This window comes from Drechmeria coniospora, chromosome 03 (genome assembly GCF_001625195.1).
Source record: "Drechmeria coniospora strain ARSEF 6962 chromosome 03, whole genome shotgun sequence".
Taxonomy (NCBI): Eukaryota; Fungi; Ascomycota; class Sordariomycetes; order Hypocreales; family Ophiocordycipitaceae; genus Drechmeria; species Drechmeria coniospora.
Genome location: NC_054391.1, coordinates 1,176,113 through 1,200,907, shown reverse-complemented (window position 1 = coordinate 1,200,907; position 24,795 = coordinate 1,176,113). Strand labels below are relative to the sequence as shown.

The window sequence follows — 24,795 nt, the reverse complement described above, 5'->3', positions numbered from 1 at the left end:
CCCGGCGTTCAAGGCCCCCTGGGGGAACCACGATCGTTTGGCGTGGCAGTTCAATTTCATCCATCTGCATTTACATTTCCTTACGCATCGTCCTCGCCGTCAATGGGCCGTAAAGCTATGGTGAAGAGCACATCCTTGCTCGTCTGGACTTCGACGCACTTTGTTTGCGGCAGCACCCGATTGCTGGTGCTCATCTGCCCTCCAATCTTGGACTCCCAGTCTGTCACGTCCCACTCCAGCCCCTTTGTGGAAATGACGCTCGGTTCTTGGAGGGGGATGATGCCGACGTGTCTGCCAAACACCTCGTCCTCGCCGTCCTCCTTGACCTGGATGTGGTGCGTTCCGGCCGTCAGCAGGAAGGTGAGGCTCGAGCCGGAGAGGAGGTAGAGGTGGCCCGCGGCATAGTCGGGGCCGGGGTGGAAGAGGTAGAGATGATGCAGCTGGCTGAGGCCCTGGTCGACCCGTCCCCCGATGCCGCCCAAGGCGACAATGTCAATGCCTTTGCGCCCCTTGCGGATCCAGGTGATGGCCTTGCCAAAGTCGGTGGAATCTTGGTCGGCGTCGTGGATCACCTCGGCCGGGTTGGGTCGCGATGTGTAAAAGTTTCGCACCGACGGGGACAGCGAGTCGAGGTCACCAATGATGGCCTGGAGGTTCGACTGCGGCGTTGTCAAGTCAGAAGATGGCCCTCGTTTCCCGCCAACGTCTGCGAAAGGGCACTCACGAATTTACCGTGGAACGAGGACAGTTCATGGAGACGATTGGCACCACCATCCGCCGCCACTCGGATCACCGCTACCCTTTCCGTTAGCAAACACCGCCAATATACTCGTCTTGGAGGCACCGTACAGTTTTTCCACAGCCTGCGCAGGTTGGTGCCGTTCTTGAGCGGTTGGTTGAGCACGAGGAGTGCAAAATTCGTCGTGCTGCTGTCTTGGTCGTCTCGCAGCAGTTTTCCCGGATGCCACTCAAACGTCTGAGATGCCATCTTGATAGCGAAGCCGTTGGGTTCGAGGCAGGAAGCGAAGCGAAACGAGTGGCCTGTCGTTCGGGAAACGCACCGTGAAAAGAGAGTCGGCAAGTCGTGCGACGTAAGGAACAAACCCGGCGAGGCGGGCGGGTGGATGGATACTGGCTGGCTGGCGTCTTATCTTGGTGCGTGCCGGAGATTACTATTACGAGTTTCTCGTCGAAAAGCCCAACTCCCCAGCCGCCACTTTGCAACTCTGAATCCCACAACCAATCTGTCAACGTGCTCTTTCCCTAAATCAGTAAGGCTGCAACCTAAACCTTGCGGGCATCAGACACAATCAATTGCACTGCAAATCCGTCACGTCAACACGTGGCATCACAAGTTCGCTGCATCGGGAGGGGGGGCCTTGAGTTTCGGGGTGTTTAGCAGAAGCCACACCATTTCGGATAAGCTTCGGGGATTTGGCCGCGTCGTCCCCCCTCCACATCGCGTCCCTTGGCGGCGGTTCGCTTTTTTTTACCATCCCATGTCCTTTGTCGCGTCTTCGTCAGTCATATTGCCATAATCACAACCGTTAATCGCCGCGGGCGGGAGCGGTCCATATAATTTCACCGGTTTCTTATAGGGAGGCTCCTTCATCTTGCTGAAATTTATTCTTTTTCCGATTCTTCTCAGGTCGACGCCAAAATGAAGTACGTTTTGGTCTCTGGCGGTAAGTTGATGTGGATGATGACACCACGTCCGATTTACCTTTTTCGCCATGCTGACCTCAAATGATCAGGCGTCGTCAGCGGTGTGGGTAAGGGGATTATAGGTATGAACGATTGCCGGTCCATCAGCGCGCACTGGCGGTGAACCACCGTGCTGATCAGCCGCAAAGCGTCCTCGGCAGGCTTGCTGCTCAAGACGGATGGCCTCAAGGTTACGGTATGCCATCATGCGACCAAGAAGCTTCCGTAAGAGATTGCTGACGCGAGAGAGATAGGCGATCAAGATTGATCCGTACATCAACGTCGATGCCGGAACCATGAACCCCAAGGAGTAAGGCTGGCGGTCCTGCTCGTCCGAATCATTGTCCTTGCTGACGACATCCGGTCTGAAGGCACGGGGAGTGCTTTGTGCTCCGGGATGGCGGCGAGACAGATCTAGACCTCGGAAACTATGAAAGGTGCGTCCTCCAATCCGTGCCGTTTTTGCGCCACGGGCGGTGCAGCTGACGGCCGATACCAAAGGTATCTGGGCCTCAACCTCACGCGGGATAACAACATCACAACCGGCAAGATCTACAAGCACGTCATTGAAAAGGAGCGGAGGGGTGACTACTTGGGCCGTACTGTCCAAGTCGTGCCTCATGTCACCACAGCCATCGTCGAACACATCGAGCGCGTCGCCAAGATCGCCGTCGACGATAGCGATTCAGAACCGGACGTGTGCATAATCGAGCTCGGCGGTACTGTCGGCGATATCGAGAGCATGCCTTTCGTCGAGGCCCTCACCCAACTTCGACACAAGGCGGGCAAGGGCAACTTCATCAACATTCACGTCTCGTACATCCCCATCGTCAATGGCGAGCAGAAGACGAAACCGACACAGCACGCGGTCAAGAGTGTCCGGAGCGCCGGCCTCATCCCCGACTTGATCGCTTGCCGGTGCGAAAAACCGCTGGAAGAAGTCACAATTGGCAAGATTGCCCAGAGCTGTCAGGTCGAGATCGAGCAGGTTGTTGCTGTGCGGGACATGCGGACCATCTATCAAGTGCCCATCCTGCTCGAGCAGCAAGGCCTCAACGAACTGCTGCGAACCACTCTCAACTTGGACCAAGTACCCACGACGCCGGCTCTCGTCTCCAGAGGGGCTGAAATCTGGAGGAAGTGGAATGAAATCATCCCTCAGGAGCACGCCGACAAGCTCGACATCGCCCTCGTCGGCAAATACGTCGAGCTGCCGGACGCGTACCTGTCGGTCGTCAAATCGCTGGAACACTCGGCGATGCGGTGCGGCCGGAGGCTGAACCTCATATGGGTCGACTCGGAGCAGCTCGAGGACAAGACGCAAAAGAGCGACCCCGTCGCCTTCTACAAGGCGTGGCACGAGGTCTCCACCGCGGCGGGCATCCTCGTCCCCGGAGGTTTCGGCCACCGCGGCACCGAAGGCATGATCAAGGCGGCCCAGTGGGCTCGCGAGCGCAAGACTCCCTACCTGGGCATCTGCCTGGGCATGCAGATCGCCGTCATCGAGTACGCCCGTCGGGTCTGCGGCAAGGTCAACGCCACCTCGGAGGAGTTTGACTCGGAGGCCGAGGAATGTGCCATCATCTTCATGCCAGAAGGCTCCAAGGAGCACATGGGTGGTACGATGCGGTTAGGTGCGCGCGCGACCCACTTCCAGCCTGGGAGTGAGTACAGCAAGCTGCGTGCCTTGTACGGCAAGGCCACGACGATCGAGGAGAGACATCGCCATCGCTACGAGGTCAACCCGGATATGGTCGACGAGCTTGAGAAGGCGGGTTTGACATTTATTGGCAAGGATGACACGGGCAATCGCATGGAGATATTCGAGCTCAAGGACCACCCGTGGTTTGTTGGCGTCCAGTATCACCCCGAGTATCTCAGCCGCGTGCTCGACCCATCGCGGCCGTACTTGGGCTTCATCGCCGCCTCTGCGGGCTGCCTCGAAAAGGTGACCAAGGACATATGCAACGAAACATCACTGCCTATTCACGGCAGTGCTAACGACTCGAAATTTTAAGACGCTACATCCATAGACATTGATAGACCATACCATCTCCAATTGGCCGTTGTGATGGTTTTGTCGTGCTGCACATCGTACACGTCGTCTTCCACCACTCGAGAACATGACGCTTCATCCGGAAACGAGAAGACAATAATTGGCCGTCGCCCAAGAAATAACCGTATTCTTTGGCCATGCATGGCAGTTTCGAATGTGAATGTACTTGCATGCATGTTACCGGAGGAGCACTTGGCCATGGAGCGGTCGTTGATAGTGGTGCGTCGAGATAACATGTCGAGGTGACGTGGCTGACTAATGCGTTCCGAACCTTCAAATCTTTTCGAGACGGCGGCGGGAGTACGGGCGATTTCATCTCCACACCACCTCCTCCACGACGGCTACTCGTTGCTTCGCTTCACGTTGGAGAATAAACTGCATGGCATGTATCGGACGGCTGTGAGATCGGCCTCCCGGCAAGGTGTGACCGGCCTGTCGAGGAGCTGCACGAAGCCCCTCAACCGACGATTCGCCTCCACAGGATCGCCAGGCAGCAAGCGCCGGAGCTGGAAGGGCGCTACGTTACGATGGGGTCTTGCCGGTGCAGCTGTGTACTACTACAACACAAGTTCCGTGTTCGCAGATGAGCCGCAAAGTACGAGCTCCCTGGCGGTGAGAGGAGATGCAATTCATTAACACCTGCGACAGACAAGACGATCCCCGCGCCGTCGTCCTTTGCCGACTCCGACCTCCAGACGGTCGAATCTGTGATTGAGGAGAAACGGAAGCAAATCCGGGCGGCGAAAAATCAGGAAGCTCCCTCGGCCGCCAAAGAACCGACTCGACTGGCGGACGATCAGCAGAGCGGGACCGAGGCACAAAGCACGAGCGGCCTCGATGGCGGACCCGCGGCGCTCGAGGAAGAGGCCGGTCAGGAGGGCGCTTTCAACCCCGAGACGGGCGAGATCAACTGGGACTGCCCGTGCCTCGGTGGCATGGCTCATGGGCCTTGCGGTGAGGAGTTCAAGACTGCATTCAGCTGCTTCGTGCACTCTACCGAGGAGCCGAAGGGAATGGACTGCATAGACAAGTTTCAGTACGTCGTGCCCGGGTCGAATCTACGATCATTGTTTTGGTGGATTTGCTGACGGATACAACTAGGGGCATGCAAGAATGCTTCCGAAAGTACCCCGATATCTATGGTGCTGAACTTGACGAAGAACCAGCAGACGACGCACCCGACGCGCCGGAGCAGGCTTTGGCAGAGGAAAAGGAAAATTCGGGAGAGTTGGTCCCATCGCCTGCCGCCGGCGACGCTAATGTCAAGACGAACGACGTGTCGGGGGTGAGAACCTCTGACGCGTTGACGGCGGCGCCGAAAAACGCTGCTGCCTCGGGTGGTGAAGTGGAGAAGAAGACGGAAATAAAAGAGGCGGCCAAAGCAGATCCCAAAGCCGAGGGCTTGAAAAAGAATGAAGAGAGAAAAGAGCAAGATATGTAGCGGCAAGGAGGCATCCATGTCCCCGGCATGCGAAGCAAAACGTCTGTATATCTCATGCAAGCTGTACGAGGGGAAGCTGCTCGGATGTAGTGTAAACTAGCATTAGCCAGAGATGATCGGCTCACAACCACTCTACCAAGGACAGGTTCACATGACTGGGCGCAGAGCAGATGATGAACAGAGCCAGTGTTTCATTGCGAACAAGACACGACGGTGACGGAGGGCCACAGGGCGGAGATGGCGGCAAATGAACGGAACAAATGCATGGTTGTACAGCAAGAGAGGAGATGGGCATGGGCATCAACAAGGGCGCCAAGTCGACGCGTGCCAGGCCCGACGGCTGATGAGAGGAGTGGCAACAAGTAGTTCAGGCTCAAGACGAGCCCTTCTTCTTTCCCTTGTACAGGTATCCCCCAATGACGGATTCCACGGCACCAACGGTGGCGAGAATGCTCAGGCCGATGCCGGCCGTCTTCCAGTCCAGGCGACCCTTGTCATACAAACCCCAGGCTTTGTAGCCGAGGTAGGAGCTGAGGCCGACGACGGCGGCGAAGTTGGTGATGGCGAGAGCGCCGGCGCTGCCGTCGGAAAGGCTGGCGAACTGGGCGGTAAGCCAAGAGTCGGCCTTGCGGGCCTTGGCAGCGGCCTCCCGTTTCGCCCGTTCCGCGTTGGCCTTGGCCTTGGCGGCCAGGGCGTGCTCGCGGTCGCGGCGGTTGGCTTGCGTCTCCGTCTGGACGTCTTGGTCAAGGAAATCGGAGGGAACGGTGTGGACGCTGGGAACGTCGACGTCGACGAGCGACGCCATCGACGCCGACTCTGTGTTGACGATCTCGGGGGGTTGGGGCGCGGCAGCCTGCGGGGGACGGCGATGCGTCAGGACAGGGCCACGAACGGAGTCGGCACAACTGTTGATCTCACGACGGAGGCGCTTCGATCGAGGCGAACTTACCTCGGCCGGCGTCTGTTTCGGACCGCTGGCAGCGATGTCGGCGTATGACACTACGCCAAGCGTCAGCGGCGATTGCGCACGGCTCACTGGGAGGAAGTAGGAACGTACTGATGGAGGTGGAGGTGGAGGTGGAGGTGAAGCTGGAGGTGGAGGTGAAGCTGGAGGTGGAGGTGAAGCTGGAGGTGGTGGTGAAGCTGAAGGCGTCGGCAGCGGATTGGCAACAGGGCTCGTTGCGTCGTCGCGGACTGCGTGGCGGTCAAAGCGACGGCGGGGGAGAGCTACGTGAGAGCGGTTGACGATGGAAGCAGGCGGACACAGAATTGGCTCGACAGAGGGTGGTTGGCTCGATGAAGTGTGAGTCGTGAAAAGGAGGAGAAAGGAGGAGAAGTGAGTCGGAGCGGGCGTACTAGGCTTCCGCACTCCATACATTTTACCTATGACGTGACCACGGCTAGCCTGGCAGGCGCCGGGTGGAGAGTCGGTCAGTCGTGCTTGCAGTACAAGTGCGTCAACGACCGATGACGTATGCGTAAGGTGGGCCAATATTTCTCCTGCCACGGACCAATCCGTACTTTATTCGCACTTCGGAGCATGCTCTCCATCAACAACATCGACGCAGCAAATGCTGGTATATCACCAGGGGATATGCAACCATGCTGACAACAATCCCACGGACGAGTGAAAACTCTGGGGGAGCAAAAAAAAAAAAGGAGCGCAATTCAAGCTTGCCGACAAGCGTGGCGAGCAAGGGTGCTGCAAGCGCATTGCAACCTGCTCAACAGAGTAGAAAACAGCAGTAAACTCTAATGTGCCAAACAGCAATTGCCGCGTGTGATGGGCCATGCTCGTTTCGGGCCGCGACATGTCGAGTTGCGCATGACGGTCGCGTCGACGAGACCATGATGCATGCTCGAAGGCGATAAATAATAGTACTCCACACCCGGATACATGCATGCACATGTTCAACGCCGCCTCTATACCGTGGAAATCATGTTGTTTTGCCTACCAAGCACGAGATCACCGGCGCATCCACCTGCCCGTGTAGCTCTGTTCACTTGGATGATCCCAGCTCCTCCTCGGACACGAGGCCTTGAGGTTGCGCACGATTGCAGAGAGAACAAGCTTGGTACCTGCCCGTCCATGTCTCTGTGTGCACATTGCACATGCTCGTACTTATCTGCCACTACAAAGAGAAGAGACCAACTATCAAATACACAAGGCCATTGTGCTTCGGAATGTTGGTGTAGGTGTGCTGCCAACTACATGTACTTGCATGATCGTCCGGTACGCTTCCATCCACCAGCTTTTATTAATGCCCGCCCAGCAGACGGGGACGGCCCGATGTCACGTGGGGGGAAGTGTGGTTGAGAAGCCGCCGCATTCATTCCTGTTTGGCTGGGCGTGCCTGCCCTCACAGTGTCAGTCGCTACTTCTACGCACCTTCCCATGGGTAAGTGTGTCCAAAGGAAGGTGCGTTCTCGGAAAAGTGCGTTCTCGGGAAGGTGCGTTCTCGTAGTTTCTACGAAAATATCTGCGTGTTCTTGACATAGCTGTACCGTCTGAATATCTCCGTCTACATCAACGTGGCATGATTGCAGCGAAAACGAAATCCGTCGACGGAATCGCCTTGTTCCGCCCACCCACACAGGTGCTTCCATTTCCGACCGTCGCCATAGCCTTGAGGCAACGGCCGAGCTGATGGGCGACGAGCGACGACACAAGCATCAAAAGGTCTAGTGATGGTCGTGCCCGTCATTCTCAACGTGCTCAGTACTCGTGCGCGCGACAAACTGTCGATGGACCCAGTACCATGGGAGGGGAGGGTAGGGTTACATCGCCGACGGAGTGGACATGCAACGGCGAGCACGAGCGATCGAGTACGTGTACCATCATCCGTGCTCCGAACGTGTACCATGCACGGTGGCCATCTCACGGGATCCGCTCGGCTCGCAAGCGAATGACCAAATGTCGACAGCACGCCTTCCAACCATTCCAGCTGTGGCTAACGGCTTCCGTTCAGCCGCGGCTATCGAACCGGCCGCGCGAGACAAAGGAAACACGCTCGCACCGGACATTGTGGAAACGGCCCGTGCTTCTGGAGGCTGTTGACGCTCATGAAGTACCGCGTCGAAGAAAGCACGCTCGCAGAGTTGGATCGGAGCTGATGGCCATCACCGCTGCTACATATCCGTCTCCCCACGCGGCAGATTGCGTGTGCCCCAGGGATGGAAGACGGTGGACCCAGGTGCGCAGCAAATCGGCGGCCCGGTCCGATTCGCTCCTCCTCCCCTGCGCCAGTGAGGAGGAACGGTCCCCAGCGTTCGTGGCACACGTCACGCCTCATCTCGCCTGCCCTACCGTCTCCCCGCCGGCTGGTCACTGCTCGTTGCTGCCCCGCCCCCGTGGTAAGGCGTGTGAGCAAAGTCGAGCAGATGGCCACACTTCGCGCTCGCTGTCTCGTCCTTCCAGATGAGGAACCGGTATGCCCATTCATCCAAGCGGCTTGATATCGGAACTGTCTTTCTGCCGCTTCTACGCGACGAGTGTGAAGATTCGTCGGCCCAAAGGCGGCCACGATTGTCGTAGCAGGATGGCCACTGATGCATAATCGCTTTTCCCCAGCCAAGCAGGACACGATTCTTGCTGAAAATCAGTCGTCACACTTCTAACAAAACCTTGGTGGCACTCGAGCTCGGCGATTTCCAACCCACGTCGGAATGGTGCCACAGAACCAGACGAAACATGGCCGCCCGTTTTGTCCTTCCTCTGCCCCTGAGCCTCGTTCGATCGGGGAGCTTGGCTAGCCAAATTCGGAGGCCATGATCTGGTTGGCATCGTAGATTTACCCGTTCCTCGCTATTCGTCGATGATGGATATATCCAAGGCTGATCAAGCACGACGTTGTGTGTGCTTTCTCGAGTCCCTTGTCCTGCGGCATCGCAATCATGCCCCCCCCCCCCAAGATCATCCGCTACATTTCATCCCCCCCTCTCTACATTTCCCTACTCCCTCCTTCCCCCTATTTACCAAAGCACGTGTCCCAGCTCACATATTCGGGCCTTTCGTCAGGAGGCGCGCCGTTCCTACACCCAGCGAGACATTGCCATGAAGGCGTCCTATTCCCTGGGGAGGATAGGTCTCCCACCACCCCGTCCTTCCAGCTCTTGGCGAACTATACTGTAGATCATTCGGAACGGACGCCGACTACAGTTGTCGCTGCGAAGAGCCGATTCGGACTTGGACCGCCAAGCCACAAAGTCATGAACCGCCAGCCATGCGACCCTTGTCGGCCTGAAGGCGCTGGAGTCGCTGCCCTGGGATGCGCATACCTCGAGGCCATCGATGCCCTCCCGGGAACCACTCTCGAGGGAGGGGGTGAGGATGACTCGAGGTCATTTGTCGCCTACGACTGATTCGCCTGGCCGTCTTAGACCGTGAAGCTTGCTGGCTTCTATACTTAAACGACGCGATATGCTGGCTGTTGATCACGGATCACGCCTTCAGCAAGCGAGGTTGCGAGCTTTGCGTCACGCCCGTTGTCGATACGCGTTGGCCATACCATCCTTTCGCTTCGTGTCTCTTCTCATCATGACCGGCTACCAAGCCCTCGCGGCCATCCTCGCGGCCGTGGTCTCGACGGCCCAGGCATGGGATGCTCCCAACCATGCAGGCTTTAGCAAAGTCTGGCAGGATACGTTTGGGGGGAGTCCTGGGTCGCCTCCCGACGTGGGCAACTGGAATATCATCAACGGAAACCTTGGGGTGAACAATGAGCTGCAGACGTACACGCCCAGTTCGCGAAACGTTCAGCTCAGCGGCGGCAGCACGGTTCAGTTCGTACCCTGGCGAGATGCCTCGGCCCCCTTTGGTTGGACGTCCGGTCGCATCGAGAGCAAGTACGTCTTCACCCCCGCCGCCGGCAGGCTCACGCGCGCCGAGGCCATCATTCGATTCGGCACCAATGCCATCGATCGCAAGCAGGGCATCTGGCCGGCCTTTTGGATCCTCGGCGACTCGATCCGCTACGGCATGCCCTGGCCGTCATGTGGAGAGCTGGACGTCATGGAGACGGTCAACGGACAGCTGAGGGGTTACGGCACCGCCCACTGCGATGTCTTTCCCGGCGGCATCTGCAACGAGGGCAACGGGCTCGGTGCATCCATCGCCATCCCCGACCAGGGCTGGCACACCTGGCGGATCGAGTTTGACCGACGGCCGGCCAGCTGGCTGGATCAGACCATCACCTGGTACATGGATGGACAACAGTTTCAGCAGATCCGAGGCTCCCGGATCAACAACTACAACGTCTGGAACAGCCTCTGCTACAGCCCCGTCTTTTTCCTCCTCAACGTCGCCGTTGGCGGCAACTGGGTACGTTGGTTTGCGTGCACCGTCGGGCCGAGCCTCGTCATCTCCTCTCTTTTGCAGAATGCTGACAGGGGATGCATGCGTAGCCCGGCTACCCGAACTGGAGCACACTTGACGGGTACGGAAGCATGATGGAGGTCGGCTACGTCGCGCATTACACCACTTAGAGCTGTGATTTCTTTTACGTCTCCCTCGCAAGGTTCCCTTCCTGCCTCCCATGGATCCCTTGCCGCCGTGGGCAATCGGCGCCATTGCCTGTACGATAACGTGTGTTCGTCGCGCCCTGCCTCGAGTCATCTCCATGGCCAACGCCGCTAGAGTAGAAATGCAGTTCTCGGCGCCGACCGCTAGAAGCCTACGCACATGGGCAATCGTCGTGTTGCATGATGTTTGTATCCCATCTCCCAAGTATCTTTCACACGCCGTGATATTGATACTGATTGGCGTGCTTGTGTACGCTGCGCGCAAGTTTTGTCTACTTGCCGACTGACGCGGCCCTGTCCTCGATCTGCTGAACCAAGGCTTGCAGCTGTGCCACCTCGCTGTCCCTCTTTGCCTTGCACCTTTCCTGACGCTCATACACGGCCCGGAAGGCATCGACCATAAAGTCCTCCAACGGTGCTCTCCGGCCCGCTTGATAATCGTACACGGCAATCTCCTCAAAGCATCTGGCTGCAATCCGCTTGCTGCTTTCCGATAGAACAGCTCCCTCGAGGAAGATGCTGTCGGCGCCATACTCTAGTTTCCGCGACATCTTGTGAAGGACAGTTATCCGATCGGGGTAGGTGATGGGCTGCGCAGGGTGGCATGAGCTCCGGGCTTTGTAGTCTCAAATTCGCGCAGCACAGGGGGGATTCGGGGCGATCAAAGGACGATGGGAGTAGGGTTCTGGGGGCACGTACTAGCTTGTAGTCCATCTTGATGCTCTTCAATATGCATCCCACACCCTTTGGCTTCATAAGATTGGTCCAGCGTTGCCTGTGCGCCGCATCCGATTCCGCGCCAAAACTTTGAATCCAAGTAACGCGCCCGCCTTCAGCGTATCGATTGTACACGACGTTATTGACATGACCTGCTGTGGTCAGCGACGCGCGAACCGGCAGAGTGTCTTGTCGTCGTGCGACACTATTTACCCTTGAAGCACATATAAGTCCTGCGTCCGAGTCCTTGGTTCCGGATTGCGGAAAGGGGGAGGGGGGCCACTCACCATGCTATCCTGCAGAGAGACCGGTTCGATGTCCAAGTCAGTTATATGTGCCCAAGGAAGCGAGCAGCAGCAGCGTTTGATGTAAACCAGGCACGCACCATATCGCCCCACTGTACAGGCACTCTATCCAGCCCTCTCCATCTCTCCATGGACAGGAAACCTTCACGCTCGGCAGAGATATCGAGCCAGTTTTTGTCGAGGTAATCGAGCTGCTCCCTCAGTCGTTGGTCATCTTGGTCGCACAATCGCAGCGAGAGGCATTTCTGGATGCGATCCGTCAGGTCCGAGAACCATCGTGGGTTGAGCGCGGCCGACGTCGCCCCCTCCGCCTCAGCCAAGGAGGCTGCAAATCTCGGCGCGCTCGTGCCGAAATGTCGCGAGGATGTGTGCGACCAATGTCGGGCAGCCCGAGTGAGGGAGAGTCGTGTCGTGTTTCGCACTGCACGCATGTCGGTGGTTGGATGATGCCTAGTCGCAGCTTCACGAATAAGTGGGCAAAGAAATGTCGTAAACGACCAGTTCCGTTCCGTTCCTTGCGTTGAATAGAGCGTTGAATAGACGTGATAGCCAGTCTTGCTGCGTCGCTTGTTGTCGGCTTTGGCGTCGCCAGACTGGTCGGCTTACGTCACACGTCTGTTCTTGGCCCGAACTTACCCTAGAGTTTCGATCATGGCCGGGCCCCAACACGAATCGAAACCTCGTCGCCGTCGCCACTCGCACTCGCACGATCTCAGACGTTGGCTTGAGAAGAGATGAATCCGGTTTTTGGTGGTGCGCATCAGGGAGGGAAGGGCAAGGTAAGAAGTCGGACGCAGGATGTAGGTGACGTATCTTTCTACCGAGATCTAGTGCACAGTAATTACATGTACTGTATCCGTACTCCGTACTTGCTTGCATGTGATTACTTTCTGCTTACCACCCTACCTGAATGTGTTTGTATACTCCGTAAAAGTATTAATACGCCGTACTCTATCCTCAGTATTCTACTAGGTGCGTTGTAGGCTACGACTGCCTTTGGCGTGCATGTTCTCCGGACTTGAAGTACGGAGTAACGGAGCACGGAGTACTGAAAGCTCTTTTATAGGTGTACGGAGTACAAGTGCTCAATATTTACCTTGTCAAGTTCAATATTGGGACTTAAGGGGCTGGTAGTCGTTTTTTGGCCATTTACTGTACTGTACTTATGTACGGAGTACGGAGTGCTTTTGCCCACTTTATTACGGCATAATATACTTGCATGTACTCCGTTCTTACCAACTGTACGGAGTATGCTTATTTACGGAGCACTCCATCGTACAGTACTCGCGAAAAGGAAATAATACTTAGTAATAATACTCCGTAAGTACTTATAGACTAAGATGCCTACAAGTGCTTAAGTGGAAACTATTACTGATCGTATTCCGTGATGCAAGATATTACTTGTAGACTTGGTTGAGAGCCTGGGCTATAGATGGGCTATAGAAGTGCTTTGGCCAATGGCGCAACTGTAAACTCCGTACCGAGTAATAATACTAATGTTAACAGTGCGTTGGCACAGAACAACATGTTAGTTCAGCATCCTGTTTACGCTTAAGCAAAAGTACTTATTCTTATTACTATATATAGTCTATATACGTGAATAACTGTACTCCGTAATTTACCAAGTACATACAATACAATCCACGCTGCTGGGATCAAAAAGGTGAACGGGTATTATTTATATATTATTATTATTGGTTAATTCCCCTACGAATTATGTACAGCATTCAGGAGTGATTGCAAGAATCGTGGAACGACAGCGGGAACGTGCTCGGCAGCGATTTGCTCCCCACGTTTGCCTCATGTTGATGCTACAGCTAGGCAATACGGTCTATCGTCAACTGAGGGCGGCTGAAGTAGCCCCGGAAGTATGGGCTGAGATAGCCCCTGAGGAGTTTAAGTTGCTTGACTGACAAATGTGACGATTCAGTTTTGGCAACGCTACTCCTACAAACTGCATCGACACTTTTCCACCCCTCTGTAGCTGCTGAGGCGGCCCCCCAAGTGTTGGGCCGCTGCCGACAACGTCGAGCGCATGCGTTGACAGTGTAGGCAGGAAGCGTTGACCGGTGATCTTGTTAGAGGAGTGCAAGTGCCACGCGCGACTTGGAAATCACATAATAGTGCGGCTACCGTCATTAAAGTTACGGCACCTATGGTGCCATTGCTTGCTGATTAGTCCACAAGCAACAGAAATATCACCTGGAAACATGCGGACGCAACGGGAAAGGTGGGTGCGTTCACGCCGCGGTGTGTAATCCGAGGCTGCGATGCAGGCGAACAATATTTCCTTGCATACGCTACGTCGTCGATGACGGCGAGGCAAAGGAGGAGACCTTGGCGGTGTCTGATTAAGGTCATGAACCCAGTTGTGCCAATGCGGAAGCTGCCTTGCGTACCAGGCAGAGTCGCAAAGCCTACGTACAAAATGATGGGAGACGGCAAGCTTGGCACGCTCAGACTAGCTGGCAGTCGGGCAAGCGCCCAAAGCCCTCGTCACCCGCGCAGCCTCGACCGAGATGTCAAACTCGAAAATATCCATCGGCAGCCCGAGAGTGGTGCAGGCGTTCGGTATGTCGACAATACCAGCGATGGATCCCCGGATGGGCGCGCAAGAGAGCAGGAGGTAGGCCTGTTCTCCCGAGTAGCCTAGGGAGGGAGCGGGACGTGAAGAGTCAGCGACAGAACGAGCGGCGCAGCAGGACGACAGGGGCTGCGGACCAAATTGCTTCAAGTACTCGATCGCACGAAGACAGGCCTGCCGGTAGGCAACCGTTGCATCCAGAAAGTGCTGCTTGCCCGTCTCGTCGACGGAGAAGCCTTCGAAAGTGAGGTAGCGGGACGGACCGAACAGTTGGGCGACGTCGCCCGGTTTGAAGACGGGGCTCTTGATCGCACGGTCCCTCATCCCGTTCTTGATCAGGTCAAACTTTATGGTGATGACGCCGGCCTGAAGTAGCCGTCGACGACGGCATCAAAATTCAGCATGCGTCGAAGAGGAGTCGCAGAGGAGCCGGTCAGGCGGTGAAGGGGTCGTTTGAAAGGGGGAGCAAGCAAGCAAGCAAGCAAGCAAGCAAGAAGCAGGCGGGACGCACCATCTCGATGGCTCCGCAGAAGCTAATCTCGCCATCGCCCTGGCTAAAGTGCAGGTCACCGACGGAAAACTTGGCGCCCGGCACGTGGACGGGAAGGTAGGTGGTCGAGCCCCTCGAGATGTTGTTGATGTCGACGTTGCCGCCGTGTTCCGGCCGGCCCGGGATCGTCCTCGCCCCTTCGCGCGCGATCCTGGCCCCGAGCTCGCCCGTCGCCTTTCCGGCGTGCGCGTTCGTCTCCAGCGGTGGCTGCGCGACGATTTGATCCGGGTGCGTGCGCGCGCAGGTCGAGATGAGCTCCGACTCGCGCCTGTTCCACTCGGCCAGGAGCTCGGCCGAGGGGGCGCAGCCGAGGATGCCGGGATGGATGAGGCCGGCAAAGCGAACGCCCGGTATGTGCCGGCTGCTGCAGTAGATGCCGTCAAAGTCCCATATGGCCTTGGCGGCCTTGGGGTAATGCCGGTCGAGGAAGCCGCCGCCGTTCTCGCGGGCGAAGATGCCGGTGAAGCCCCAGGGGGAGTGGTCGAACGGCTGGATGTCGGTGATGCGGACGACCAGGAGGTCACCAGGCTCGCTTCCCTCGATGTCAAAGGGGCCGGTGAGGTAGTGAACCTTGGTCAGGTCGACGTCGCGAACGTCCTGGGCGCTGTCGTTGTTCCCGATCTGACCGCCGGTCCAATCGAGGCATTCGATCTTGACCGACTCACCCGCTTTGACAGAGGCGATCGAGGGAACTGCTTCCCGGTCAACGACAATGCGGACTGACTCGGGATCAAACCATACTCTCTGGGTGCCATCGATTGTGCAGATGAGGCTGCTCCGAGGCAGGCGTGTCGAGCGACACCGACTGTGCGGTACGGATCTTCCCGGGCATCGTGAGAGTGCTCCAAGCGCCTCGTCGTTCTCGATACACTCGTGTCTGGTTCCTTGTTAAAAGTCGGGGATGGCGACGAGCGAGAAGGAAAGGGTGTAGGTGACAGTTGACGGTCGATTCTACCCCGAGATGTCCACGTAACACAGACGAGTCGGTGGTTACGTACTCGTACTTACCCCGCAACCGCAAAGCCAGCGACTTCTCAACACCAACATTAGTAAACCAACGACAAGAAAGATCGAGCCGGCGGTTCCATCCGATCGGAACTCGGTGTGCATGTTCCGCCTGCTTGTCTTCCATCCATTGGCTTCCCCCCATCGTTAGGTATTGGGGGGGGGGGGGCGAACCTCGTGACACGTGTGGTTCCAGCCGTGCGCCATTTCATCGTCACCATTTCTGGATGCCCCGGACGACGCATGGCATTTCTGCCCAGATACCGGCAATAAGCGCATACATCCACCCACCCATACCTCCCTCCCTCCCTTCCTGCACCCTCCGGAGCTGCGTGTTGTCCAGCTGAAAAGCCCGTGCAAGTTACCTGAACATGCACACGGCATCCAAAAGTCACTCGAGCGAGTATCCCCAGCCGGAGTCTAGGTGACCTCTACTCGCCATCCATGCCAACGTCGGTCTCCAGCTTCTTCGCGTCCTTGTTCAAGCCTGCCGCCTTGCTGTCGTCTGCAAGGCTAGGCTCGAAGGGAGGCGGAGGTTCCTCCGGCGGCGCGATGGCAACCTGTCGTGGTTCTGCCCATCGTAGTCGGCTCTCTGGAGGGGGCAGGATGGTAACGGGCATGTCGAAGAGTAGCTTCATCGTCTCGCCCGCCACCGAATAGACTACAGTCCATTTCCAGCTATTCGTGTGTTTCACGTTGTATGTGGTAAAGCTAGGGTAGATGGTCTGCACCGAGCAGAGAGGTTGGCCATGAGAATACGGCCGAGGAGAGGCGCAACTGCAGCAAGGAACCGACGTCGATGGGTCCGTCTCCCGGCCCGAACGGGACCACAATCGGCTCCTCGGGTCGCTGTGTTGCCCGTTCCAAACCGAGGTCGCGACTCACGCTGCGTTCGTCCCTGTGGGATCTGCTTGGCCAGGTACCAGGCGCGATCGCGGTGGTGGTTGAGCGGAGAGTAAGCTTGATGGAGGATAGGGTTACTTGGTGGGTGACGTGGTTCAGCTCGACGCTGCCGGCACTGGTGCCTGCTTTGGGAATGGCAAGGAGCTGGATGGGAATGGTGACCGGGTGATCGAGCTGAACGATCTGCGGCACCGTCACTTGCAAGTCAAAGTCAAGTCTGGGCACCTTCGACGAGCCAAAGAACTTTTGACTCTTCTGCTTGAAGCTCAGCTGGCCAGATTCTTGGCCAGGGAGCAGACGGTGGGATTGGACGGTCCGCGGCCAGCTCTTTCGAAGCAGGCGATGATTCGTCACCGGCTGGTCCGTGGACGGGTGCCTCATGAGGACGGGCAAGGTAGCCATGACCTCGGCCGAGCTACCGTGGCCGCGGCCGTGGCCACGATGCAAGCTGGCCTCGAGGTAGTACTCGACGTAGCACTCGGAGCGCCTGCTGAAGCCGGTGCCTTCGGACCGAAAGGTGCCCGGCAGCATGTGTCGAGCCAGGTCCTCGGCCGTCATGGGAAGAAGGCTGCAGCGGCGCATCGAGCCGGACACGGGAGACATCATCGGCGACGTCGGGATCTTGATGGAAAAGGGCCAGGCGAGGGCGTCGCCGCCGGGGGGGACGTGAATCGGGCCTCGGTGGATGGTGCGCTCGACGTCGGCGGCAGCGGCCCCGCCGAAGAAGTGGAAGCGTCCGCGGTACTCGTATCGATTATTGTTTTGGTGAACCACGATCTTGCTCTTCGCCCGGCCGACGAGCTTGATGGCCACGGTGGCGTCGGCGCAGACAAGATGGCTCTGCCGCACCACCGTGCCGATGATGGTGTCTCCGCCAACGAAGGACCAGTTTGGAGGTGCCGCGAGATGAATGGCAAGGCGGGCCGTCGCGACCTCGGTCCTCTCCGGCATGGCGGCAATCCTTGGCCACTGCGTGTGCCGTCCCGAGCTTCGCCACTCGTTGACCGAATGAAGCTGACCGATGATCGAGGACGGGGCAGCCTTTGGCCGGGCTTCGCACTCGATGGCTATTTGCTTTCTTTATCCCGGTGGTTCCCGCAATCATCACGGTGTTGGCCGTGAAGGGTCAGCATCACGATTGGGGAGCCGAGGAGTCATGAGTATGATGGTGCAGTGGTGCAGTAGTGCAGTAGTGAGTGGGTGGTGGTGGTGGTGGTGATGGTGGTGGTTGATTACTGTACATGTATTATCGGTTTGCACGTACTTGGAAGTTACTGAAGCCTTTTGGCAGTACGGAGTGCCTGCCATCTTTTCGATCCGATGAGGTCATGACCTGTTCCTTCCCAATCTACAAAGTGGCAACAAATATCTACCGTACCGAATATACAGGATGTACTTACTTGATTACTAATACTACTACGAGAAGCACAGAGTACAGTACATGTACTTGTACATACACGGAGTATTTAATAATACTTAAGTAGTATTCGCCAAGTACATGCACAGAGCAAGTACTGTAGGAGTACAATACGTACGGAGTACATGCACTATTATTATATTAGTATTTGTATGGAGTATTATTAGTCCGTATGGATGAATGAATTGGAGCGACAACGGATTACTCCATATCAGTACTAGTATCCGTACTCACAAAATCACTATTCTCCGTACTACTCCGTACTTGGTAATGATGCAGACCAAAACCTTCTATTTGTACCATTTCAGGCTAGGCCAGCAGCAACAGCACCGTGCCACCAACATGAGCGCACTGTGTCAACGGCTCCCAGACTCGACACAACAACCGACACTCCGTCGAGCATCAGGACTTTTACTTGGTCGCGATGGAAGTCAAGCTGCCGCGGCAAGGGCAAATTAATTACGTCTATTGCATACTTCAATTTGTGTGAAAGTGGTGCAAGCAGCATGATAAAAAAAAAGCAAGAAAACTACAACAACCATTCGTCCCTGGCTGCTTGACCAATTTTCCCTTCCCCCTTTCGCTTCCACCTTTTCGCTTCTGCTTTTCTCCTCTTGCAAATCCCCGGTCAAAGGCTGGCGCTCTTCGTCGTCCATCTCCATCCCTCGTCAAGCATCGGCCACCCAAGAAATGACAAATGGCTAGCCCTGCACCGTGCACACCCCTTCTCCGCCCTCCAACCCGAGCGCGGTCAGCAGACAGGCGATGATGTCGTCTCCTGACGTGAGCCCATTCGACGTGCACGTGAGCACGTTGCCGACGGCGAGAGGACCAAGCGAAGTCACGCAGGCCGCCGTCTGGAGGCTCAGCGTCACCGGATTCGTCTCGCCTGCGAGGGCGGAGCAGGACGAGGGAAGGGCGGTGATGCAGTTGTTCAGGAGCGCGTCCTCCACGCACTGAACAATGTCGGCGCCCTGCGTGAAGATGGTGATGGCCGACGTCAGGAGGCACTGCGCCGTCTGTCCCAAACCAAACACGCCGAGGGCGGCGGCGCAGAGGGGAACGTCGACGACGAGGAGCAGGCCGTTGACTGTCTCGAGATCTCTGCAGGCGTCCGGAAGAACCGAAACGCAAACCGGTGTGGGCGTGACGGTGCAGGTGGACGATGTCGCCGTCGTAGTCGTCGGGATTGCCGTCGTGCTGCTCGCCGACGTGATGGGACCGGTGCTGCTGCTGGCGGCCGACGTGCTCGCTGCCGAGCTGGTTGCAGCTGAAGTGCTGGCAGCTGAAGTGCTGGCAGCTGAAGTGCTGGCAGCTGAAGTGCTGGCAGCTGAAGAGCTGGCAGCTGAAGTGCTGGCAGCTGAAGTTGTAGTAGCTGAAGTGCTGGCTGCTGAAGAACTAACTTCTGACGTGCTGGCAGCTGAAGAGCTGGCAGCTGAAGTTGTAGCAGCTGAAGTACTGGCAGCTGAAGTTGTAGCAGCTGAAGTGCTGGCAGCTGAAGTGCTGGCAGCTGAAGTGCTGGCAGCTGAAGTGCTGGCAGCTGAAGTTGTGGCAGCTGAAGTTGTAGCAGCTGAAGTTGTAGCAGCTGAAGTTGTAGCAGCTGAAGTTGTAGCAGCTGAAGTTGTAGCAGCTGAAGTGCTGGCAGCTGAAGAACTAACTTCTGACGTGCTGGCAGCTGAAGAACTGGCAGCTGAAGTACTGGCAGCTGAAGTTGTAGCAGCTGAAGTTGTAGCAGCTGAAGTTGTAGCAGCTGAAGTGCTGGCAGCTGAAGAACTAACTTCTGACGTGCTGGCAGCTGAAGTACTGGCAGCTGAAGTTGTAGCAGCTGAAGTGCTGGCAGCTGAAGTGCTGGCTGCTGAAGAACTAACTTCTGACGTGCTGGCAGCCGAAGTGCTGGCAGCTGAAGTTGTGGCTGCTGAAGTGCTGGCAGCTGAAGTGCTGGCTGCTGAAGAACTAACTTCTGACGTGCTGGCAGCTGAAGTACTGGCAGCTGAAGTTGTGGCAGCTGAAGTTGTAGCAGCTGAAGTTGTGGCAGCTGAAGTTGTGGCAGCTGAAGTGCTGGCTGCTGAAGAACTAACTTCTGACGTGCTGGCAGCTGAAGTGCTGGCAGCTGAAGTTGTGGCAGCTGAAGTTGTAGCAGCTGAAGTTGTAGCAGCTGAAGTTGTAGCAGCTGAAGTTGTGGCAGCTGAAGTGCTGGCTGCTGAAGAACTAACTTCTGACGTGCTGGCAGCTGAAGTGCTGGCAGCTGAAGTTGTAGCAGCTGAAGTACTGGCTGCTGAAGTTGTGGCAGCTGAAGTTGTGGCAGCTGAAGTTGTAGCAGCTGAAGTTGTAGCAGCTGAAGTGCTGGTAGCTGAAGTGCTGGCTGCTGAAGTGCTGGCTGCCGAGGTACTGGCTTCCGAGCTACTAGCTGCTGATGTAGAAGCTTCCGAAGTGCTCGCCGCCGAGGTACTCGCTTCCGAGCTGCTGGAAGCCGATGAGGTAGATGCTGATGTGCTGGCAGCTGAAGTGCTCGCCAAAGTAGTGCTGGCGCCCGAGCTACTGGCAGCCGACGTGCTGGCTACTGACGTGCTGGCAGCCGATGTACCAGAAGCCGATGTGCTTGCTGCTGAAGAGCTACCTTCTGATGTGCTGGCTGTTGATGTGCTGACTGCCGAGGTACTGGCTTCCGAGCTACTAGCTGCTGATGTAGAAGCTTCCGAAGTGCTCGCCGCCGAGCTGCTGGCTGCCGATGTACTAGCAGCTGACGTGCTTGGTGCTGAGGAACTGGCCTCTGAACTGCTGGCAGCTGATGTATTGGCCACTGACGTACTGGTAGCTGAAGTAGCCCCAGAGGTGTTGGCTGACGAAGCCGTTGAAGTGCTAGCTGCTGAAGTGCTTCCCGCCGAAGTACTTGCATTCAAGCTGCTAGCGGCTGAAGTAGCCCCTGAGGAACTGGCTGGAGACGTTGCTGCTGAAGTGGCTGCTGAACTAGCTTCTGAAGTACTGGCTTGAGAGCTGCTAGCGACTGAAGTGGCCACGGCAGTGCTAGCCGTTGAACCAGTCCCTGATGTGCTGGCTGAGGAAGCTCCTGATGTGCTGGTTGAGGAAGCCCCTGATGTGCTGGCTGAAGAAGCTCCCGATGTGCTGGCTGCCGAGGTGGCCCCTGAAGTATTAACTGAAGAAGCTCCTGATGTGTTGGATGACGAAGCCCCTGATGTGCTGGCTGAAGAAGCTCCCGATGTGCTGGCTGAAGAAGCTCCCGATGTGCTGGCTGAAGAAGCCCCTGATGTGCTGGCTGAAGAAGCTCCTGATGTGTTGGATGACGAAGCCCCTGATGTGCTTGCCGCTGATGTAGCCCCAGAGGCACTACTTGAAGAAGCCCCTGAAGTACTGGCGGCTGAAGTAGCCCCTGAAGTACTGGCGGCTGAAGTAGCCCCAGAGGCACTACTTGAAGAAGCCCCTGAAGTACTGGCGGCTGAAGTAGCCCCGGAAGTATTGACTGAGGTAGCTCCCGAGGTACTAGCTGCTGAGGTGGCCCCTGAAGTGTTGACCGAAGAAGCTCCTGAAGTGTTCGCTGAAGCTGAAGAAGCCCCCGAGGTGCTGGCTGCCGAGGTGGCCCCCGAACTGCTGACTGAAGAAGCTCCAGAACTGGTGGCGGCTGAAGTAATACCTGAAGAGCTAGCTGAAGTAGTCCCGGAGGTGTTGGCTGAAGTAGCTCCCGAGGTACTAGCTGCTGAGGTGGCCCCTGAAGTGTTAACTGAAGAAGCTCCTGATGTGTTTGCTGAAGAAGCCCCTGAGGTGCTAGCTGCCGAGGTGGCCCCCGAACTGCTGACTGAGGAAGCTCCAGAACTGGTGGCGGCTGAAGTAATACCTGAAGAGCTAGCTGAAGTAGCCCCGGAGGTGTTGGCTGAAGTAGCTCCCGAGGTACTAGCTGCTGAGGTGGCCCCTGAAGTGTTAACTGAAGAAGCTCCTGATGTGTTTGCTGAAGAAGCCCCTGAGGTGCTGGCTGCCGAGGTGGCCCCCGAACTGCTGACTGAAGAAGCTCCAGAACTGGTGGCGGCTGAAGTAATACCTGAAGAGCTAGCTGAAGTAGCCCCGGAGGTGTTGGCTGAAGTTGCTCCCGAGGTACTAGCTGCTGAGGTGGCCCCTGAAGTGTTGGAAGAAGAAGCTCCGGAACTGCTGGCGGCTGAAGTAGCCCCGGAAGTGTTGACTGAAGAAGCTCCTGAAGTATTTGCTGAAGAAGCCCCCGAGGTGCTGGCTGCAGAGGTGGCTCCCGAACTGCTGACTGAGGAGGCTCCAGAGCTGGTGGCGGCTGAAGTAGCCCTGGAGGTGTTGGCTGAAGTAGCTCCCGAGGTACTAGCTGCTGAGGTGGCCCCTGAAGTGTTGACTGAAGAAGCTCCTGAAGTGTTCGCTGAAGAAGCCCCCGAGGTGCTGGCTGCCGAGGTGCCCCCCGAACTGCTGACTGAGGAGGCTCCAGAACTGGTGGCGGCTGAAGTAGCCCCGGAAGTGTTTGCTGAAGTAGCTGCCGAGGTACTAGCTGCCGAGGTGGCCCTTGAAGTGTTGGTTGAAGACCCCCCCGAGGTGCTGGCTGCCGAGGTGGCCCCTGAAGTGTTGGTTGAAGACCCCCCCGAGGTGCTGGCTGCCGAGGTGGCCCCTGAAGTGTTGGTTGAAGACCCCCCCGAGGTGCTGGCTGCCGAGGTGGCCCCCAAACTGCTGGCTGAAGAAGCTCTGGAACTGGTGGCGGCTGAAGTAGCCCCGGAAGTGTTTGCTGAAGTAGCTCCCGAGGTACTAGCTGCTGAAGTGGCCCCCGAACTGCTGACTGAAGAAGCTCCAGAACTGGTGGCGGCTGAAGTAGCCCCGGAAGTGTTGGCTGAAGTAGCTCCCGAGGTACTGTCTGCCGAGGTTGCCCCCGAAATACTGGTTGAAGTAGCTCCCGAGGTATTAACTGCTGAGGTAACCCCTGAAGTGCTGGCTGAAGTAGCTGCTGAAGTATTGGTTGAAGTAGCCCTCGAGGTACTAGCTGCCGAGGTGGCCCCTGAAGTGGTGGATGAAGAAGCTCCCGAGCTGCTAGCGGCTGAACTAATACCTGAAGTACTGGCGGCTGAAGAAGCTCCCGAGGTAGTAGCTGCTGAGGTGGCACCTGGAGTGTTGGTTGAAGAAGCTCCTGAAGTCTTGGCTGAAGTGGCCCCCGAGGTGCTGGCTGAAGAAGCTCCAGAACTGCTAGCGGCTGAACTAATACCTGGAGTACTGGCTGAAGTAGCCCCAGAAGTGTTGGCTGAAGTAGCTCCCGAAGTACTAACTGCTGAGGTGGCCCCTGAAGTATTGACTGAAGAAGCTCCTGAAGTATTTGCTGAAGAAGCCCCTGAGGTGCTGGCTGCAGAGGTGGCCCCCGAACTGCTAACTGAAGAAGCTCCAGAACTACTGGCGGCTGAAGTAATACTAGAACTGCTGGCCGAAGTAGCCCCGGAAGTGTTGGCTGAAGTGACTCCCGAGGTACTAGCTGCTGAGGTGGCCCCTGAAGTATTAACTGAAGAAGCTCCTGATGTGTTTGCTGAAGAAGCCCCCGAGGTGCTGGCTGCCGAGGTGGCCTCCGAACTGCTGACTGAAGAAGCTCCAGAACTGGTGGTGGCTGAAGTAATACCTGAAGAGCTAGCTGAAGTAGGCTCAGAAGTTGAAGAAGCTCCTGAGGTGCTTGCCGCTGATGTAGCCCCAGAGGCACTACCTGAAGAAGCTCCCGAACTACTGGCGGCTGAACTAATACTAGAAGCGCTAGTTGAAATTGCACTGGAAGTATTGTCTGACGTAGCTCCAGAAGTGCTGGCTGAAGAAGCTCCTGAAGTGCCAGCTGCTGATGTAGCGCCAGTGGTGTTGGCTGAAGAAGTTCCTGCCGTACTAGCGGCTGAGGTGGCTCCAGAAGTGTTGGCCGAGGTAGCCCCTGCTGTACTTGCGGCTGATGTAGCTCCAGAAGTGCTGGCAGATGCAGCGCCAGAAGTGTTGGTAGATGTAGCCCCAGAGGTGTTCGCTGAAATAGCTCCTGAGGTGGCAGCCGCTGATGTTGCCCCAGAAGTGTTGGCTGAAGTAGGCCCAGAAGTGCTAGTTAATGAAGCACCTGAGGTACTAGCTGCTGAGGTGCCTCCTGAAGTGTTGGCTGATGTAGCCCCAGAAGTGTTTCCTGAAGAAGCTCCTGCTGTAGTTGCGACTGATGTAGCCCCAGAAGTATTAGCTGATGGAGCTCCAGAAGCGCTGGCTGAAGAAGCTCCCGAGGTGCTAGCCGCTGATGTAGCCCCAGAAGTGCTTGCTGATGTAGCTCTAGAATTGCTGGCTGAAGAAGCTCCTGAGGTGCTAGCCGCTGATGTTGACCCAGCAGTGTTAGCTGATGTAGCTCCAGAGGTATTCGGTGAAGTAACTACAGAAGTGCTGGCTGAAGAAGCTCCTGAGATACTGGCTGTTGCGGTGGCTCCTGAAGTGTTGGCTGATGTAGCCCCCGAAGTATTACCTGATGTAGCTCCAGAGGTGTTGGTTGAAGAACCCCTTGAGGTACTAGCCGCTGATGTAGCCCCCGAGGTGCTGGCGGCTGATGTTGTACCGGAGTTATTGGATTGAGAAGTGCTGGC

General features: G+C 56.8%; 10 protein-coding genes across 10 annotated transcripts; 5 read left to right on the top strand and 5 right to left on the bottom strand.

The window, feature by feature from the left end:
* Window positions 1-80: 80 nt before the first annotated feature.
* Window positions 81-988, bottom strand: DCS_06203 (thiamine pyrophosphokinase; the record flags this gene model as incomplete). Its single annotated transcript, XM_040803494.1, has 3 exons — window positions 81-659; window positions 725-795; window positions 850-988. 3 exons carry the CDS (start codon window positions 986-988, stop codon window positions 81-83), a joined length of 789 nt encoding a protein of 262 aa, XP_040653598.1.
* Window positions 989-1,660: 672 nt separating this feature from the next.
* Window positions 1,661-3,721, top strand: DCS_06202 (putative ctp synthase protein; the record flags this gene model as incomplete). Its single annotated transcript, XM_040803493.1, has 6 exons — window positions 1,661-1,685; window positions 1,755-1,787; window positions 1,854-1,900; window positions 1,959-2,014; window positions 2,076-2,141; window positions 2,206-3,721. 6 exons carry the CDS (start codon window positions 1,661-1,663, stop codon window positions 3,719-3,721), a joined length of 1,743 nt encoding a protein of 580 aa, XP_040653597.1.
* Window positions 3,722-4,018: 297 nt separating this feature from the next.
* Window positions 4,019-5,201, top strand: DCS_06201 (intermembrane space import and assembly protein 40; the record flags this gene model as incomplete). The annotated part of the gene is made up of 3 exons (XM_040803492.1): window positions 4,019-4,355; window positions 4,409-4,796; window positions 4,862-5,201. The coding sequence occupies 3 exons, from the start codon at window positions 4,019-4,021 to the stop codon at window positions 5,199-5,201; spliced, it is 1,065 nt and encodes a 354-aa protein (XP_040653596.1).
* A 373-nt stretch (window positions 5,202-5,574) lies between these two features.
* On the bottom strand, window positions 5,575-6,579 carry DCS_06200 (uncharacterized protein; the record flags this gene model as incomplete). The annotated part of the gene is made up of 1 exon (XM_040803491.1): window positions 5,575-6,579. One exon carries the CDS (start codon window positions 6,577-6,579, stop codon window positions 5,575-5,577), a length of 1,005 nt encoding a protein of 334 aa, XP_040653595.1.
* Window positions 6,580-9,095: 2,516 nt separating this feature from the next.
* DCS_06199 (uncharacterized protein) lies at window positions 9,096-9,563 on the top strand (the record flags this gene model as incomplete). The annotated part of the gene is made up of 1 exon (XM_040803490.1): window positions 9,096-9,563. The coding sequence occupies one exon, from the start codon at window positions 9,096-9,098 to the stop codon at window positions 9,561-9,563; it is 468 nt and encodes a 155-aa protein (XP_040653594.1).
* Window positions 9,564-9,621: 58 nt separating this feature from the next.
* On the top strand, window positions 9,622-10,685 carry DCS_06198 (endo-1,3-beta-glucanase; the record flags this gene model as incomplete). The annotated part of the gene is made up of 2 exons (XM_040803489.1): window positions 9,622-10,521; window positions 10,605-10,685. 2 exons carry the CDS (start codon window positions 9,622-9,624, stop codon window positions 10,683-10,685), a joined length of 981 nt encoding a protein of 326 aa, XP_040653593.1.
* A 308-nt stretch (window positions 10,686-10,993) lies between these two features.
* DCS_06197 (uncharacterized protein) lies at window positions 10,994-12,174 on the bottom strand (the record flags this gene model as incomplete). Its single annotated transcript, XM_040803488.1, has 3 exons — window positions 10,994-11,311; window positions 11,421-11,729; window positions 11,824-12,174. 3 exons carry the CDS (start codon window positions 12,172-12,174, stop codon window positions 10,994-10,996), a joined length of 978 nt encoding a protein of 325 aa, XP_040653592.1.
* A 2,030-nt stretch (window positions 12,175-14,204) lies between these two features.
* Window positions 14,205-15,709, bottom strand: DCS_06196 (formamidase; the record flags this gene model as incomplete). The annotated part of the gene is made up of 3 exons (XM_040803487.1): window positions 14,205-14,693; window positions 14,839-15,569; window positions 15,619-15,709. The coding sequence occupies 3 exons, from the start codon at window positions 15,707-15,709 to the stop codon at window positions 14,205-14,207; spliced, it is 1,311 nt and encodes a 436-aa protein (XP_040653591.1).
* Window positions 15,710-16,313: 604 nt separating this feature from the next.
* Window positions 16,314-17,736, bottom strand: DCS_06195 (uncharacterized protein; the record flags this gene model as incomplete). Its single annotated transcript, XM_040803486.1, has 2 exons — window positions 16,314-16,607; window positions 16,678-17,736. 2 exons carry the CDS (start codon window positions 17,734-17,736, stop codon window positions 16,314-16,316), a joined length of 1,353 nt encoding a protein of 450 aa, XP_040653590.1.
* Window positions 17,737-18,475: 739 nt separating this feature from the next.
* On the top strand, window positions 18,476-24,784 carry DCS_06194 (uncharacterized protein; the record flags this gene model as incomplete). The annotated part of the gene is made up of 4 exons (XM_040803485.1): window positions 18,476-18,632; window positions 19,052-19,342; window positions 19,383-21,181; window positions 21,263-24,784. The coding sequence occupies 4 exons, from the start codon at window positions 18,476-18,478 to the stop codon at window positions 24,782-24,784; spliced, it is 5,769 nt and encodes a 1,922-aa protein (XP_040653589.1).
* Window positions 24,785-24,795: the final 11 nt, after the last annotated feature.